At 36.4% G+C, this 19,805-nt stretch overlaps 1 protein-coding gene across 10 annotated transcripts in view; it reads right to left on the bottom strand.

Moving 5' to 3' along the window:
- CDH18 (cadherin 18) overlaps window positions 1–19,805 on the bottom strand; it is a 656,995-nt gene that overhangs the window by 9,220 nt on the left and 627,970 nt on the right. For all 10 annotated transcript variants that reach the window (XM_087890242.1, XM_087890248.1, XM_087890243.1 and 7 more), the window contains 2 exons: window positions 13,129–13,250; window positions 7,609–7,726 (listed from right to left, as the gene is read on the bottom strand). In XM_087890242.1, coding sequence (XP_087746368.1) covers window positions 7,609–7,726; window positions 13,129–13,250 — 240 coding nt within the window. The remainder of the gene's footprint in view (window positions 1–7,608; window positions 7,727–13,128; window positions 13,251–19,805) is intronic.

Raw genomic sequence — 19,805 nt, forward strand, 5'->3', positions numbered from 1 at the left:
GAAGAGCTCGCACGGCCACAAACACGAAGCCAAACAACAACAACACAGCTCACCAGCTCAAATCCCCCTGCAACTCAGACTAAGCTGAGCACAACCAAGCCCCCACCCAAACAGAACACACCCCCAGCCAATCAGAGCACAACCAACCCCCCATCTAATCAGAGCACAGCCAAGCCCCTAACCAATCAGAACAAACCTCCACCCAATCAGAACACAGCCAAGTTCCCACCTAACCAGCTCACACCCCCACTAGCAGTTAAAAGGAAGAGACAACTGCGATCTCACATTGCTCCTGGAAGCACGAAGCCGAGAATACCAGCCTGAAGATGACGAATGAGACTTCGTCAAAACGTCGCCAAGACATTTCCAATTTTACGTGGGAGAAGACCCGAATAACCAAAGACCTACATACAAACACCCGCGAAAACCTGAGAAAACAAATATATGTGTGTGTGTGTGTGTGTGTGTGTGTATGTTTTCTGATGTCTTCTCATGTTATATATGTATGTATTCACATGAAGCTAGAAATGTTTCTCACTATAGCTGACATACCAGAGTATCCCAACGGACTGTCAGAAGTGAAAAATTATAATATCTGCCATGCATAGAAAATTTATTGATTTGCACCCAGATAGTTTTTCTGTCTCTAATAATAAAAATTAAAACCATTGTCTCACAGGAGAGTCAAATATGAGGAAAACCAGTATGTTTGAGTGCAAGATCTTTACCCCACATTAAGATTTCTTTTAGAATAGTTGCAACAGTACTTTCAAATATACTTGAAAAATATATGCTTATTATCCATGATTATTCTTGCACCATACAGTTCGTTATTAGTGTTAGTCTAATGGAGGGGAACACACTTTAAAGTGAAAAGTTGTAGTGATTTTGTTTTGTCCATATGAAAACTTTGAGGTTTTTCCAATGAGATACTATCTTCCCCTTCCTTCCTTCCTTCCTTCCTTCCTTCCTTCCTTCCTTCCTTCCTTCCTTCCTTCCTTCCTTCCTTCCTTCCTTCCTTCCTTCCTTCCTTCCCTTCCCTTCCCTTCCCTTGCCTTCCCTTCCCTTCCCTTCCCTTCCCTTCCCTTCCCTTCCCTTCCCTTCCCTTCCTAGAAGCAGTGGGGGACAGAACAAGGGAGTGTGCAATTTTTTTTTCTTGGTTCCATAGTGACTTGTGGGAACATGCCAGGGAAAGAAGAACATATACAGTAAACATGGCTGACTGTGACAGTGCAATGGTGGCACTGAAGCAACCATGCTTCCCCCCCCCACCCAAATTTCATTCTCTTGGTAGTAATGGGCCATGGCATTCTGTAAATTACCCCATTTGAAGTTTCTTTGTTGAAAAAGTTTTGCGCTCTGACTAGAAGCTAAAATATATGAAGAATGGTTGCAGGAAATGGGTATATTAAGTTTAATGAAAAGAAGAACTGGGGTGACATGATAGCAGTGTTCAGATATCTCAGCAGTTGCCACAAAGAAGAGGGAGCAAGCTATTCTCCAAAGCACCTGAGGGCAAGACAAAAAGCAATGGATGGAGATTAATCAAAGAGAGAACCAATCTAGAACTAAGGAGAACTTTCCTGACAATTAGAACAATTAATAAATGGAACAACTTGCCTCTAAAAGTTGTGAGTGCTCCAATACTGGAAGTTTTTAAGAAGAGATTGGATAACATTTATCTGAAATAGTATAGAGTTTCCTGCCTGGGCAGGGGTTGGACTAGAAGACCTCCAAGGTCCCTTCCAATTCTGTTATTCTGATGCAGAGTTTCACCCAATTATGGTTACAAAGTATCAAAAAGACATGAGAGTTTTAGTAGTATATAGATTAACACTACTGAATCCTGGATAAGTACTCAAATTCTATGGATTAGTTGTCAATTTTACCAAGATAAATCTGTCAATCTGGTTGTTTTTCTTTTCTCTACTCTAAATGGCAATATTTGCCTTGCTGTGTAACAAGAAACCAGAAACAATACCTAATGCTTACTTATTATAATAGTATAATAAAAATACACATACTATTATATTGTTTTCAATTAATTAGTTAGAATTAGTTTGAATAGGATGGGAAAGTATAATTTGTAAGCAAATAATTTCTTAATACTTTTATTTTTTATTGATTTTTATCAATAGTTAATACTTTCTTTTTATTCTTAAAAAAAAGAATTTAACACAATTCCTTATTTCATTTTATGATTCATACTTTGTTATATGTTGCTCTTGATATTGGTATTCCAGATAAAGTTTAATGGTGATTTTAAATGTTTCTATATGATGTAGCATATTTGGTTGTTTTAGTCATTTATTGGAATACTAGAAAATCCTTTGTTTATTCACTTGATTCTCTTTTTCTTCTGCTGATATATTTCCTCCCAAATATTCATATCTAGTTATAATCTATCTATCATCTGTCTGTCTTTGCTTTGGTAATCACTCCCTGTGCTTTACCCAAAAGGAATGGTTATGCATCATTTTAAAATGTCTGTTATCAAGTTTAAAACAGTTATTTCAATTTGAAATGGATGTTTTTGGTTACTTTGGATATTATTTTGATCTTAAAACTTTTCAAAGTATCTGAAAAAGCCCGGCTGGAATACAAAATAGCTTTTTCCAACTTGAAACAGTTTGAAATAAGGCATTTCAGCTAATCAAATTTAAAGCATTTAGCACATCAGTAAAATCTATTTTTCATACTCTGATTCTACGAACATTCTCTTAGGAATGTACGGATGATTATATACTGTCAACATATATGTAAAAATGTAATCCTGTGGGAACAAAGTCAAGCACTTGTTACTTAGATACCACGATCTAAAGTCAAGTCATTAAATATACACCTGTAATGAAATATTATTTTAGATTTACAATATAAAAAAGGCATAGTCACTTGACTCTGAGCAGCTACAAACAAGAAACTGAGGAGGAGACCAACATGCTAGGTGCTTCAGTGATTGATTTTTCTAAATTTTTGGCATAAATATGGATTATAAATGCTTAGTGAGGAATATAAATAAAGCAAATGATTCTTTTAAAAGAAAATGATTTCACTATTTTAAAAATGAAACAAGATGCAAGGAAATATCAAACATTTGATTTGCAAAAATTAGGGTAAAGAATTTATTTCAGTGGGAATTAAAATGGGAAATAGAATTGTTTTGCACATAAACTCCCAATTACAACTCAAAGGGCCAACACTTTCATAATAGGAATTTATGCACCAAATGAAGACATAGTTACCTTTTTCAAAGGATTTATGGATATATTAATGGATTTACCATAGGAAAATTAGTGTTTAATGGGTTACTGGAATGATATAATTTGCCCCCAAAGGACAGAAGTTTCAAGAAAGATTTTAAGACAACACATAGGAAATTACCAAAAGTTCTTTTTGCTATGGTGGACAATTTAAAACAGATAGGTACTATATATGGAGACACAAAAATGCTAATGCAAAAGAATATACTTATTTTTCTAAATAATACAAGAGTTGTTCTCAAGAATCAATTGGAATTATGTTAACTAGTCTAAGTTGCTATAAAAATAATATCAGTGTATGTTTAAGTCTATATAATATTGCTTAAATAAGAAATGGCAATTCTTTCTTGGTCCCAGAGAATGAGTTTCCTTGTGATCTTCTTCCCAACATTCTTTCAAGCAAATAAACGTTCATTGTTTCTCAGTGTGACATGGGTTAGAGATTCAAACAGTTATTGTGTAAAGTGAAAACCATTTTCTGTACTATTCCATTTTGTCTCAAGCATTTATAACACTACAAGGTTGACCAGATCAAGAAACGAATTGCATAGGAAGACAATAACAATACTTTATTGAGACAGACTATAGGAACAGAATTTTGCAAATTGGTTTGTACTTTACCTTCCCTCATTCTTATACTCTACTGAGTTAGACAGGGCCAACCTGATCATCTTCCTATCTCCTTTTTCATGGCTAAAGGAAGGTTTCTGTCTTCTAATTCCAGTAATGGTTTCTGAATGTTTCCTGAATATTTCCTCCAAGGCATCTACAAATAGCTACCCAAATGACTTTTTAACTGTTGAATGAACTGAGCAAAGTAAAGGGAGTAGTGAGAATTCAAAGAAAAAGACATCTATCATCACATTGAATGGAGAAGATAGTACCTGTTTCAAATTTGCTTCCAAATTCTGTTATTCTGTAACAATTTTCTACAAACTGAATATCTCTGTACAGTAAGAATTGGGGGGAGAAAGGCTTGTGGACAGTGCTGCTACTGAGCAAATGCTACCTTCAGTGAATCCAGTCTTAAGACTTCTCAGTGATGCGCCCAACTTCCAACATTGGAAGAACTACCGTATTTTTCAGAGTATAAAACACACCTTCCCCCCCCCCACCCAAAAAAAGAGGGTGATAATCTGGGTGTGTCTTATACTCCAAATGTAGCCCTGCCCAGCTTCTCAAATGGAGGTTTCAGAGGCTGAAAAAAAAGAAAAGAAAAGAAACAAAGCTTCAGAAAAAAAGCCTCCAAACAGAAACAGAAACAGAGCTTCAGAGCCTTTTTTTCTGAAGCTCTGCTTTGGAGGCTTTCAGAAGCAGGGGAAAAAAAAGAAAAGAAAAGAAAAAGCAAGGCACAGAGCTCACAACCAACAAACCTGTTGCTAAAATTCATCTCTGGGAACAGCTGTTTGGGAGTATTCTGAGAGGCCAATCCACCTGCCAATCAGCTTTTTTCTTATTTTCCTCCCCAAAAACTAAGGTGAGTCTTATACTCTGATGCATCGTATTCTCCAAAAAATGCAGTAAACCTTGGATATCTAGACTATGCCCTCCTTACTACCTTTACAGAGAGCTATAAAAAGACAGCTGTTCAAAAAGACATTTGAGGAAAAGTAAATGACTGCTACCCACAAATGAGTAGCTTTCATTTTCTACAAATTTTTGGATCATGGTGGTGGTAGGTATTGATTACTAAATCTTATATACCTACAAAATGAGCTGTAAATTGCTTATGGACTCCAATTCCATATATGGGTTGCTATCACAGCTGACATTAGGGTTTCCTTAAAATAAGGGTTTCAAACTCTTTAACTGTATTTTTCGTTATACAGATCTCAGTGGATCTAACATTTGATTTTTACTAATATTAGATGTAAGTGTTTTGAAAATCCGAAAACATGTTAAATTGCCAAGAAAGCATCTTTATATTTGTTTTAATCCAAGCTGCTGTGCAAGGACAAAAGTGACATGTTTTTTAAAATAATGGAATAGTTTCTACTCTAAAAAAATGTAAAAAAATCTTACATTATTCTACAAACTCTCCCATGTAATATTTGCATTTTGTCACGTCTCTGTAGTTTTTAATCTCTTTTCCTTTCTAAATAAATAAATAAACAAACAAACAAATAAACAAACAGAGAGTTGTTCTGAAATTAGAGGTAGAGTTGGGTTATGTCAACAGGATAAAAGTGAGAGAAGTGGAACATGTCTTGTTTCAGACTTTCCTCACTTCTGCTCACACTGGAACCAGGTCTAAAACTAGGTCACCTTTTTCTACAGGTTAAAAAATATTTGAGGACTGCAAATCCCATTTTTCTGCAATGCACATGAAATGCCTCCCGAATTGCGGTCTGGTTTTGGAAATTGGAAAATCATGAGCTTTGAGGTTTCCACAGGGGCTGGAAGGCATCTTAGAAGATCCAATTGCCCCCTTTGACAGTGGACATTTCTCTCTGCCCTAAGAAATGGAAATCTAATATATTTTGTACTTGCTGAGAGGCCTCTTCAAGGCCAAGAAGATTGCATTACTGAAGAACAAAGGGGTCAGAATTAAATAGCAAGGGCAACAACAGTGAATTCCTAATAAAGTAAAAGAAGCTAATTCCTTGAATTCTTTCCACTTCTCTCTATCCGTATGCTTTTCAATTGTTTCCTCCAGTACATTCCTCTGAAGGGGAAACCTTTTAAATTTCCCATTTCACATGTCAGCTTCTCAACATGTCAGCAACATTTTTAAGGCTAATTGGCTCTCACCCCAAAGAGTCTAAAACTATGGCAAAAACATGGATTCAAAGAAACAAAGCAAGCACACAAACAATACTATAGCAAAATACAACCACAAATCTCATGTACCCTTTTGTGTTTAATTGCAAATATCTCCTGTTTGGCTACCCACCATAAATGCAATAACGTTCTTGTTTCAAAAGTTAAAGTCTTATTGTTGCATTAGTTTCTTAATGTTCATGGAATGTTCACATCCAAAAATGGAAATGGATTACATTATCTTCTCCAGTATGGTGTTGGTTGGTTTCTTTGATTGTTTTGATTACTCAGTCTAATCTAAGCCCTGAAATTTCTCGGTTGTCATTTCTCCATCTAATAATAAGATCCAAGCTTACTTAACTTTTACAGAACAACCAAGGATGTCCAGATATTACGGTACTTCCGGGCTAGTGGTGGGTTGCTACTGGTTCTGCCCGGATCAGCAAACTGGTAGTGGTGGCAGCGGGAGGCTCTGTCCACCCACGCCAGATGCTTCTGACATGCGCAGAAGCATTGCGCATGCACGAGCATGCACACATGCATGAGCGAACCAGTAGTGATGGGTTTTGCAACCCACTACTGTTCCAGCTGCTAGAGACTGCATTTATGTAATTTTCTAGCAGTATTACCCTGCTTTCTTCTAGGATGTTTATAAATTTCCATTTAAAAAATAAAAATAAAAATTACAATTCAGCCAATATTCCTGGAAGTTCCCAGGTGATTCCCCATTCAATTCCTAACAAAGGTTGCTGTTGCTTAGCTTCTAAGTTCAGCCAAGGTTGTTAGCTGCTACTTGACATATTGATTTGTAGAAGGTCATGTTGTTTTCCTAGAAGCATGAACATTTTATAGAAGTTTATGCAACAAGAAAATTGTTATTGAACAAATCAGAAACATAATACATTTAAAATAGACAAATTTAAGGGCCAAATATGACATATCCCATTTATGAAATTCTTACATTGCCTTCAATGTAAGAATTGCCTTTCTAAACCTTGGTGGGAAAGGATTTAGTTTCTACTATGATATTCTATTAAAGTGCATCTACCAACAAATAGTCATTTAGTTTCTTAGATTAGTATAAAACAAGACATTATCATAATCATATCCATTTTACTGAATTGATTTTTCAGCTGAAAATGAACTCTGGTAATATTTTACAATTTTATGTTTTTACTTTTACTACTGATACAACAGGATAAGCAGCAATATTTTTCCCTATTTTCAGAGAGACAATAAAACCACTAATATCTGCCATGAGGACAGATGTCTTTAACTAAGAAATTGAAGCTTCATAGTTCCAGCAAATCACTGTAAAATATTTTGAACTGTATGAAGCATAAATGAGAAATACAACAATATATAGTTAAGAGTAGAAAATACGGCAAGGTTATTTTTTCCCAGATAATTACTGGATATAGTTTGCCTGCCAATCAAAAAAAAAAAAAATGACAATGGCACCCTTTGTTATAAAATACTGTTATCCTGATTGACTATGGTTTTTGCACATTGGCAAAAGTGATTCTGTTCAATGAGACACTGAAGCCAAACATAGAGCCCTGTTTAGTCAGTTATGTTTTTTATTTACCTTCATTGTCCTTTAATGTAAAGTTGGGATTCAAAGAAAAGTTGTCATCTAGAGCAAAATGGAAGCTTCGCCCTTCTGTAATGTCATCTCTGTCAGTGGCACTGATCGTCTGAATAACCTGGAAAGAACATAGGATAGAGGGACTAATTATCTTTGAATTGGATTTTAATTTTAACAGAACTCAGTAAGATTGTGTAAGCTCAGCTTGTTGACATAGTATTCATCTGAGCTGGTGCCAAGTATATCATTTTATACTTGGCTGGTGTCATTTATTAGTCTATTAGATTTATTTGGAGAGGACAGCATTTAAGCAATGTCATGAAATGAACTAAACACAACCTCAGCACTCAGATTTATTCATTTATTTTCTGAACAATGAAGACCCAGTGGTTAGAATGCAGTATTGTAGGCTAACTCTGCCCACAGCCAGGAGTTCAATCCTGACCAGCTCAAGGTTGACTTAGCCTTCTGAGGTCAGTAAAATGAGGATCCAGATTGTTCTGGACAAAATGCTGACACTGTAAAGCATTCAGAGAGTGCTGTAAAGCACTGTGGACCAGTATATAGGTCTAAGTGTTATTGCTATTTACATAATAGCTGAACAGAAAAATATTTATATATGACTTTATTTAAGCTACTTGCTTATCATTCTATTGTAGGTCAATAGAATCATAAATTTGGAAGGGATTGTAGAATCAGAGTTGGAAGGGATCTCAGAGGACATCTGGTCTAGTTATGTGATCAGGGAAGGTTCTCAAAGTATTTTGAGCAGAAAATTATCCAGTCTCTATTTGAAAACCTCCAGTGAAGGGAAACATGCCACTTTGTAAGGCAACTTGATGGCTGCATGATTGATAGGATTTGAAACTGCTCCCAATAGGTTGAATAAATCTTATTAATACTTTTTTGACTTGCTTGAAATTGCAATGTCATTTCAATTTTCTCTTAAAATATGGACTAACCATCATCACTATTCACTCTTTTTAAATAAAATATGTCCCATGAAATTAAGATTTGGTTCATGTATAATTGGGGCATTTATTCAAAATCCATTTGTGTCTTCAAGTTAGGTTTGAATCCTGGTAAATGCCCTCCCTCAAAAACAGTAACTGTAAGAGGAATCTTTGAATCCTAGTGGATGATCACTTAAACATGAGCCAGCAGTATGTAGCATCAGCCAAAAAAGCTAATACAATCCTTGGCTGTATAAACAGAGTCACAGAATTAAAATCACATTAAGTACCAGTATCACTTTACAAATCCTTAGTAAGACACACCTGGAATAATGCATCCAGTTTTGATCGCCACATTACAAAAAAGATGTTGAGACTTTGGAAAAAATACAAAGAAGAGCAGCTAAGATGATTAAGGGCTTGGAGGCAAAGACATATGAAGAACAGTTGCAGGAATTCGGTATGATAAGTCTAGAGAAAAGAAGGACTAGGAGTGACATAATAGCAGTATTCCAGTATTTGAGGAGCTGCCACAAAGAAAAGATCAAAAAAAATTTAAATTCTTGGATTCACAAAGATCAGAATGGATTCCTTCCAGGGAGACAAATTAGGGATAATTTGAGAACAGTGCTAAACATTATAGAGTACTATGAACAACATCCTGAAAAGCAGCTGGCACTAATATTTGTTGACGCCCAAAAGGCGTTTGATAACCTGAATTGGAGCTTTATGATCAATCAAATTAATCTAATGGGATTTGGGACAAATTTTAGGAAAATGATCGAGAACATCTATCACAAACAGAGGGCGAACATATTAATGAATGGGGATAAGACTCAAATATTCCAGATTCAAAAAGGAGTGAGGCAGGGATGTCCCCTATCCCCCTTACTCTTTATCTTGGCGCTAGAGGTGCTACTTAGAAAGATCAGAGTCAATAAAGAAATCAAAGGATTAAAGATCAGGAAGGAAATATTTAAAACGCAAGCCTTCGCAGATGACGTAGCCCTCATAATAGAAGATCCATTAGAAACTGGCCCAAAATTATTACAGGAAATACAGAATTATGGAGAAGTGGCTGGCCTTAAACTTAATAGGAAAAAACAAAAACAAAATAATAGTGAAAAATGTGACAGATACACAAAAAAAGGAAGTGGAAGACTTATTAGGCCTACAGGTAGTCAAGAAAATAAATTACCTAGGAATATGGATCACCACGAGATTCTCATCATTAAAAGAAGACAATTATATCCCATTACTGCAAAAAATACATCAGGATTTAGAAAGATGGAAAAAGCTAAAATTGTCTCTGATTGGTAAAATAGTAGCAATCAAAATGAACATCCTACCTAAAATTTTATTCCTGTTTCAAAATATTCTGATGACTTTAGATAAAAAATTCTTTCTGGATTTGAACAAATATATTAGAAACTTTCTATGGGAGGGGAAGAAATCGAGGATCTCATTTAAGATACTACAAGGGAAAAGAAATATGGGTGGATTTGGACTCCCTGATTGGGAAGCATACCAAAAGGCAGCGAAATTAATTTGGATTAAGGAGTGGGTCACACTAGGAAATAGGAGAATCCTGACTTTAGAAGGACACGATCTACAAGAAGGGTGGCATGCTCACCTGTGGGACCCAAGGAACAAGAAAAAATCCTATTTCCACAAATATAAAATTAGGGAGACACTTATACAAACGTGGGAGGAAATTAGGCAGAGGATTTACGTTAAAGTACCAAACTGGCTTTCCGTTATGGAGGCTTTGGCCGCCCCAAATAGAAGAGATAACTATAAATTTGGCACATATAAAGATATTTTAGATGAAAAGGGGAAGCTCAAATCTCTGGACATATTGAGAGACCACGGTTTCAACCTAGATTGGTGGAATTACTTGCAGATAAATTCAAGATATCAGAAAGATAGAGACCAATATGGCATAGAAGTAAAGTTTGGAAATTTTGATAAAATTATATGAGGAGTGGATAAGAAAATGCTAGCAAAAATATACAACCTCTTATTAGATGAGGATAGGGCAGAGGTCATAGCAAAAAACCAGTTAAGTATCTGGGAAAACTTTTTGGGATACAGACTAAATTTTAATGATTGGGAGGAGGCCTGGAATAGGAACTATAAAATGACAAAATCAGCAACATTCAGGGAAAATCACTATAAAATGCTACACAGGTGGCACCTAGCGCCAGCTAGATTAGCGAAAATGTTTCCTAATCTCTCAGCTATGTGTTGGAAGTGTGGTAAAGAGGTCGGCACCTTCTATCATATGTGGTGGACCTGCCCAGAGACAAAAAGATTTTGGTCTAAAATTTGATACTGGCTAAGTGAAATAATGGGACAGGAAGTAGTCTTATCTCCAGAAATACTTCTTTTGGGTATAATTGGAGACGGCTTCAACAACAACAAAACCCAATTTATAATCCAGATAACAACAGCGGCTAGACTAGTCTTCGCGAAATCCTGGAAAAACAAAACCATACCATCAGAAGGAATGTTAATAAATAAAATCTTAGAGTGCGCAGAAATGGCAAAACAGACGAGTGAATTAAATAATGATGAGAAACCTAAATATTATGAAGTATGGGGAAGTTGGTATAAATGGTTAAAGAATAGGATAAAAGCATGATTTTAGGACATGATTAGTTTACGTATCTAAAGGGTGAAATATACCGGACGCATAACTTGTAAATATAATCTTGAATAGCTAAGGATGAAATATATTCGATGTATGACTTCTTAATATGTATAAACACTGTGCCTCTGAAGGTCGTAGAGATTTTATATTCTTTTTTTTTGTAATGGAAAAATTTAATAAAGTATATTTAAAAAAAGAAAAGAAAAGATCATCAACTTATTTTCTAAAGTACCAGAAGGCAAGACGAGAAACAATGGATGGAAACTAATCGAGGAGAGAAGCAACCTGGTATTAATGAGAAACTTCCTAGCAGTGAGGACAATTAACCAGTGGAACAGCTTGCCTTCGGAAATTGTAGGTGCTTCATCACTGGAGGTTTTTAAAAAATGACTGGAAAGCCACCTGTCTGAAATGGTATAGGGCAGTGATGGCTAACCTTTTTTTCCTTGGGTGCCAAAAGCTCATGTGCGTGCAATAGCATGTGCGTGCATGTGCCCACACCCATAATGCAATGCCCCCCACATATGCCCTGCCCCCTGTGCATGTGCACACAACCCCCCTGCACTGCCCCACCCCCCTGCGCAGGCGCAGGTGACCCCCCCTCCTGTGCCCCATTTTGGGCCTAGCAGGCCTCCCTGAAGTCTCCAGAGGCCGGAAATGGCCCATTTCTGGACTTCCAGGAGACCCATTTTTCACCCACCCAGAGCCTCCGCGCCAGCCCTGTACTTACCTGGCATCCAAAACAGGCTGCATGGAGACTCCTGGGAGGGGAGGGGAGGCATGGCATGCACACATGTCTCCCGCATGTGCAGCAGAGACCTGAAAATCAGCTGGCCAGTGGGATGTGTGCACGCATGCGTGGAGGAGCTGACCTAGGGCAACGGCTCGCGTGCCCACAGAAATGGCTCCGTGTGCCACAGGTGGCACACGTGCCATAGGTTCGCCATCATGGGTATAGGGTCACCTGTTTGAGCAGGGGGATGGACTAGAAGACCTCCAAAGTTCCTTCCAGCTGTATTCTGATTGACTGAATTATAGAAAGTTCTCAAAGTAGAAAACTCTATTTTCCAGCATAATCAGAAAAAAAAAACTATTGGAACAATGAAACCGATGCGATATACTTGAAGAGATGAAGATTCACATTCCAGAGAAAAGTCATAAATGAGGTCTTTTCACCCACAATGTCAATCTCTGGATAGTGTTGCTAATTCAGTGCAACAGCAATCGACATGATTTCCACCCGCCTACTTATGCATTGCCAGGCAAAATGATTAAATCAGAAAAACAGTAACACTGGGGATTATGTTATTTCCCCAATTATAACTTAGGTCTGAAGTGCAACATGGGCAAAAATCTGACAGCTACTAGATGCAGTTCATTTTATCCTTATAAAGTGAAGACAAAATGTGGGTAAGACATTGTTTGAGCTGGGAAAGAAAACTCTAGGTCTCTGTTTGTGCTTGAGTTTGGCAGGGATGGGGAAATCTGCATCAGAAGATTACTTTAATATAAATATATATTCATTTAAATAAATGCATTATCATTTACTATGAATGTTGTCAAAACTTTTAAACTGTCACAAGGAGACTCACATTTCCCCGTCCCCCACTTGAGACATTTGCAGAACAGTTCTCAGGCATAAAATTGGAAACTTAGGGAATCAAACAGTGAATATGGAGCAAACCTCCTCTGAATTACATTCTAACCAAATATTTTGTTCAATGTTGTAGCATTATTAGGATTTTAATATGCCAGAATATTAAAATAAATGCATCAAAGAATTAAGTCTTCCGTCTAAGGTTTTGTACTCTTTAAGCTGTTTAAGAAGCAATTTATACGGCTACTCCTGACTGGGTTTTTGTTCCCATTGATCTTTTTTTGGACTTAACTTTAAGTGTGTAATTAGCAACTGACCTGGCTGGGCTTTGCATTCTCACAGACAATGACATCATAGTCCCTGGCAAGCTCCGGAGGGTTGTCATTAACATCAAGAATTTTAATTTCAACAGGGACATGGCTCAAGAGTCCAGGGCTGTCTGTAAAAAGAAAAGAAAACCCACACAGTTTAAATACATATACATGTGCAAATAAAGTGATTTAGCAATTTTAGAATCCACTCAGACTGCCAAAGCTTGTCTTTCCCTGGTACTCTCCATGGTCCTGAAAGAAGCTGGGAAAGTAATTCACAACAGCAACTTGTTAGAAATCTAGGTATTTCTTCTGAAGATGATGATTTTAGAAGAATCCAATACAATAGCTATCTGACACAGGTAAAGCTTGCTAAGTTTTCAAAAATGGAACCCATGTCATTAAACAACAGGTTTAATGTAAAATGTAGGATGTGACTTGCTATCTGGAAAAAAAAAAAAACCTTTCATTAGAGGTTACAATTTAATATATAATAAATAATTAGGAGCTCTGATCTGTTAAAGCATGGAAAAAGTCAATTAAAATATCAAGAAGTTAAAGATCTTCTTCACATGATATGCTTTTTCTGTTGCTTTTGTTTTGGGAACATTATTTTAAATTCAGTAGTAATACATTAAAGAAATTAAACCACTCTGATATTGATTTTGTTTTAAAAAAGAATATAAAATTAAAATAAGTAGGCAAATGAATCACAATAAGCATGAAAAAATATGGAGAGAGTGCTATTCCCCTACTGAAAAAAGAGAAAATCTCCATCTATTCCTATCTCTATATGAAAACATTAAATTACCCCAATCTTTTGGTTGCTCCTTCCCCATCAAATTGCCATTGGCAATGAATCTTTTGTAAAACAGACATATTTCCATCATTACCTTACTAGCCATTATTGATTACAGTCTCAATCCATTCCATAAATTTCATTATTTTAGATGTCTTATGTGCCTGCCTCACAAAAAAAATAGGCAAAGAATAAATACATAAAGATATGAATCATATTTCGGCACAGCACATAAATAATTTGCTTACTTTTGGAAATATATATTTGACCAATGGCATTTTAACAGAACTTTATTGAATTAAAAAAAAACACCATAAAGTTCAAGAAAAAAACAAAAGGAAACAAGGAAAGGAGTAGGGGGAAAAGCAAAATTGGGTGGTGCAGACAAAAAGTGAAAAAGCTATAGAAAAAAAATAATAGCCAACTTTCTTTGGTTCAGACACAAAGATAAAATACAATGATCTTTTGAACTAGAATAAACCACAGCATATAGTATTCCTATAATAATAAACACTTCTAGACATCTAATCCCAAGGTTAAAATTTAGTTTCTTTCAGTTTCAAGCAAAAGGTCCAAAAGTGGTTTCCAAGTAGAACTGAAATTAGAGAAAGTCTATTCTTTAATCAGAGTAGTCAATTTTGCCATTTCCAACTACATTAACTTCACTAACTATTCTTCCATTGTAGGTATTTGTGATTGTGGTACTGATATTAGTACCAATAAATCTCAAGAAAAAAACACTTTAGTCTTATTGACTTGCGTTTGAATTGCTCTCTGTTCCATTGTGATTGAATTTGATGAGGTTCTAAATTCCTTTGCAAGTCACCTTGTATTACAACCTTATACCACTTTCCTTAGGAGTAAATACCACTGAATTGGAAATAGTTCTGAGGAAGCATGAATAACAATGGATGTCCTTTGTTCATAAACATCAACATTTTTAAAAATATTATCCAATTTTTAAGATTGGAACACTTGTAGATTTAATTTTCAAATCCAAGTTTCCCTTTCTAAACACAAAAACACAAAAATATTGCATTGAACAGTTCTAGTGTTTTTTTTTCTTCAGCCATATACAGCATATTTGAATAGAATTAATATTTAAAAACATTAAAATAATGTTTATATTTAAATTTAAAATTGCGGGAAGTCCATAATGCTGATATTTTTCGGCATGCTCAAATCAATATGCCGAAATCAATTCTATCCAGATTTTACTACTCTGTGCTTTTCACTGAATGGCTCCTTCTTACTTTGTTCCCTTTGAGAAATATAAATAACCAACTAATTAGGAAAAAAATCTTAGCAAGATCAAGTTGTATCATCACCTTATGGGATGTTTGAATGCTCTTTGGCTCCCACAGTAAATTATAAATGCAAAATGAATCAAGAGAGAAACAGGAGCAATATGGAAAGAAGTTGCCCTTTAAATAATTCACCAAACAAAAACAAATCTCCAATAAATCAGCCATCAGGATGAACATAACAGTTTCATTAGCAGTGTCGTTGCATAGGCAATCATCCAGTATTCTCTGCCAAATACAAGGCAGGTTAGGGGATTAACATGCTGTAAGAATTATGCGTGCAAATGAATGTTACATTATGCATTGGAGTTACAATCCTGTAATAAAGTTTGAACAATGAAAGGTTGAACTCATTTACTTTAATTATCGGGTACCAGACATATCAGCCCGATAAGTTACTATGATGGTAATACTAGAAGACTAGAAGCCAAACAAAATTGGTCAGTTTGTTCCAGGTTTAAGTTTTTCTCATTTTAAACATTAATAAATGTCACAGAAAATGGACAGCCTGCTTTTTTTAGCCTGCTTTTTGATTGAAAACAAAAATATTTCTTCTTCTGAAAATATGCTGATAATCTGGAAACTGATACACTGTAATTCAGAACTGTCTACATTTTCTTTTTGATAGCATCTTGGTTATCATTTTAGATTCAGAACATATATAATTTGATTTCTCTACTTCAACACTCTCGGGGACTTCCATTTTACATTTTTGTATATTATTGGACCAAGAGAGGGTTTTTTGGGGTGGGTGGATGAGATTCCGAAAATTGTGACTAACTGGTATAAAATTGGAGATAAATTTGAGTTTTATTACAGCCTTTGCTATTGCCTATCTGAACACTAATGTGCTACCAGAACAACCTAAAATACTACAATCACTAAGAAAAGGACCCAGAAAAATATCCCAAGAGAACCTAAGCCTCCAGCTCAGTTATAATGACAATTGAAGAGTTACTGACATAAATACTGAGAACTTGCCAGAATTTTGGAATAAGGAGATCCTTTATCAAATCAGTTGCCTCCCACTCAATTAATTTAACAAAAACTGTTTTTCGCTATTATTGTACAATGCAGTAGATATTCAAAAATGGTATTTAAGCATTTTATGTTGGATAAGTTAAAGATTTGAAGGAAGTTTTAAAGCATACTGTTTGGACTTGCTCTCCAGATGTCCCATTTTGGCTTAGGAGGATAGAGTTTACCTTTCCTTGGTAAAACTCCCCCACAAACCCCAACTTTCAGTGACATCACATCCCTCTCACCTCTGTTTCTTTGGATATGTTCAAGCAAAAACTATTCAGTCATCTGTCTAGGATGCTTTTATTTGGAAGAAAAACAAAAATGTATAGAGAGGTATGTTTTTTGCCTGTTTTTTTTTTTTTTTGCATTTTTCCACATGCTTCATTTCTCTGAATGCTCATCTGCCCATAAAAAAACCACATAAAATAAGAGAAAGGTAGACAACCAGAGCAATAGCTGAGTTAAAGGAGAGGGTAAAAACAGACCAGCACTTAGCCTTCTGGCTATCTTTTGTAGCAAATCTTGTGGGGGGGGAAATGAAACCAAATGAAACAAAGTCAATCTTTTTCCTCTTATATGGCCACAAAAATGTTGACTGCAGGGGTGGGTTCTAAATTTTTTTACTACCGATTCTGTGGGCGTGGCTTATTTTGTGGGTGTGGCTTGGAGGTCAGGTGACTAGGTGGGCGTGGCTAGCTGGTCAGAGTCATTTCTGGAAGGTCCTCGCACTTATGACCAGTCCTCGCACTTACGACCCGACTCATTTGTTTGCTTTTAACACTGATCAGCTGTAGGACGGCCCTTTGAAGCCCCGCGGCAAGAGTTTAAACAGGTTTTTCCCCTCCAGTCATCAGCTGGGACTCAGGAGGCAGCAATAGATTGGGGGTGGGACCAAATAAAAGGTAAGAATAATGTGGGGGGTGGGGGGTGGGAGGGCGGGGGGGGGGCAGAACCAGTTCGGTGATGTCATATCGTCACCGCTATTGGCTCGGCCGAACCGGACCGAACCGAGAGGAACCCACCACTGGTTGACTGGGCTATAAAATTATATCCTTTTAGAATACTGTTGTGAATATACACAGGAAACTTTTTATGGTCATTGTTGTTATGTTTTGGCATTTCAGGGTGTTAGAGCTTAATAAAGCCTGTAGTAATCTGTCATTTTTCTTCTCCGAGAATTTATTATCCTCCAATATGTTCCTCATCGGTATGTTTTTTGCTCTTCTGTCTAGCAGTGTCTTTGGAAAGAAAACAAAAATCTAAATAAATGATCTGGATAGTCACACAAACAACTCATTTCAAATTGCTTTCTAAACTATACATCGATTGCCAGAGAAGCATTTGTGTAATATTCTTTCATACTGAAATTTCAAACTTTGTCTGCTTGAAAACGGACAATTGTGTGCTTTTTACAAAATGCTATTTTCTAGTTATTTAAAGCTATTTTTGACGAGAGACTGTAATATAAGGATATGTAGAAAATAGTTAGAAAGTATTTTATTGCAACTAGAGGAAATGTTTATTCTTGAGGGGAGGCTCCTTATTTATATTTTTTTGATAAAAGGTAACTCATTTTAGGAGCAAGGTAGCAATTCCCTCTCTCTATACAAAGAGAATCTTTCAACAAAACGATACCGCTGACTTTGATTTATCACCTTTTCAAAAATAAATTGCTCTGTTTCCTTTAGCTTTGACAAATCTCTGAAAGAAGCCACACATGGTTTAAGGTAGTCTTCCCTATAAGATCTGGTATCCTCTGGGTATGCACTGGATTACAATTCCCATCTTCCAAAACCATACCAGGAAAAGCCTGGCTTACCCAACAATGCTCAGGAAGATAAATCTATCTCAGCATCTACTACTGTCCTACTATCACAGCACCATTGAGAGTGTCCTGACATACAGCATTCTTGCATGGTATGGGAGCAGCTCTGTAGCAGACAAAAAAGCTCTACAGAGAATCATTAAAACTGCCCAGAATATCATTGGGCTCCAGCTACCAGCCCTGGATGACATCTTTGAATTTCGCTGTTTGAGGAAGTTGCATAACATTCTCAGAGACTCTTCCCATCCTGCTTACAATCTTTTTGGACTGTTGCCTTCTGGCAGAAGATACAGAACAATTAAAACTCAGACCACATGTTTTCTGAATAGTTTTTATCCCAGAGCTATAACTGCACTCAACAATGAACTAAAGGGCCACCATCAGTGAGCTGTTGGATAGCATTACTTGGTCTGTTGTGTGGATGTTTGGGTGGTTTAGGGGTAGGGAATTTGTGGTGGGTGGGAGTGTGTTTGGGGATTGTGATGTGTGTGGACTTGGTCTTTGGGTGTTAAGTGAATTTCGTTGTATGGGTATACTGTGTATACATGTATAATGACAATAAAGTTATTATTATTTTCCCTAACCATGTTTTAGAGATCAGGAGAATGCTTTTTTTTCTCCTCCACACTTTTTCCTGATTTCTTTTTATTTATGTGTACATTTTATTTATGTGTACATTTTATTTATGTGTAAATGTGTACAATAACATTCCTCACTCAAGATAATGCTGCACTCAATTTGATTTTGGAAAGGTGCTTTGCAGGGACATGAATGTAGCCCCTACCTGCAACTTTTTCATAGAATCGTAGGGCTGGAAGGAACCTTGGAGGTCTTCTACTCCAAGCGCCTGCCCAAGGCTGGAGATGTTATATTGTCCCAGACAAATGGCTGTCCAAGCCATTCTTATCTTTCTCCAGGATCCAATCCTAACTAAACATGGAACCAAGCTTTCGCAACTCATTTTAAACTCTTATTTTAAAAACTGATTATGTAATAGTCTCTGCAGATATTAGCTACAATCCAACCCATCCTCTTCCTGAACAGCACCACATGCAGAAATATGCCAGTACGACTGCCAGTATTTTATCCTAGCTGATACACATCATAGGCATCTAAAGGGGGAAGAAACTTAAAGAAAAATGTTTCAACTTCCTACATAATGATAAAGAGGGGGAAAAACTCCTTCAAATTGAGTTTGATTTCTGATATCTTCATGGACACACCTCTACCAGGATTTTTGGCCATGATACAAATGATTTTAAATTAATAATTTCCTAGTTTAGCTTACAGCCCTAAAAATTCCTAGTGGCCTTCTATTCAAGTTTATATATACTTACCTTTACAAGATTAGCCACAAGATTTTGCTCTCTCAAGAATTCCCTAAACTTCTCTGAGCTATGGTAACCGTTCTTTTCTCTCATCATAATAGTGTTAGCTTTGGCAGTCCCACTCCAGTGCTTATACTATGAAAACAACTTCCATTTGGTTTTCTTTTTCCTTAATTGTCTCTGCCTGGCCATTAAAAGACCAATTACATATCTTAAAGAACTAATAACTGAAATGTCTCAAGCCCTGTTCCAGGGGTGAAATCCACTTACCTTCGCTATCGGTTTGCAAATGAAAGCATGCGCTCATGCGCGATCGCTTTGCACGCACGTGACACTTCTGTGCATGCGCAGGACCTTCTGTGCATGCGCAGAGCATCAAAAATGGGACGTGATGACATCCGGGT

Source organism: Pantherophis guttatus, chromosome 3 (assembly GCF_059756535.1).
Source record: "Pantherophis guttatus breed Tessera chromosome 3, ASM5975653v1, whole genome shotgun sequence".
NCBI lineage: Eukaryota > Metazoa > Chordata > Lepidosauria > Squamata > Colubridae > Pantherophis > Pantherophis guttatus.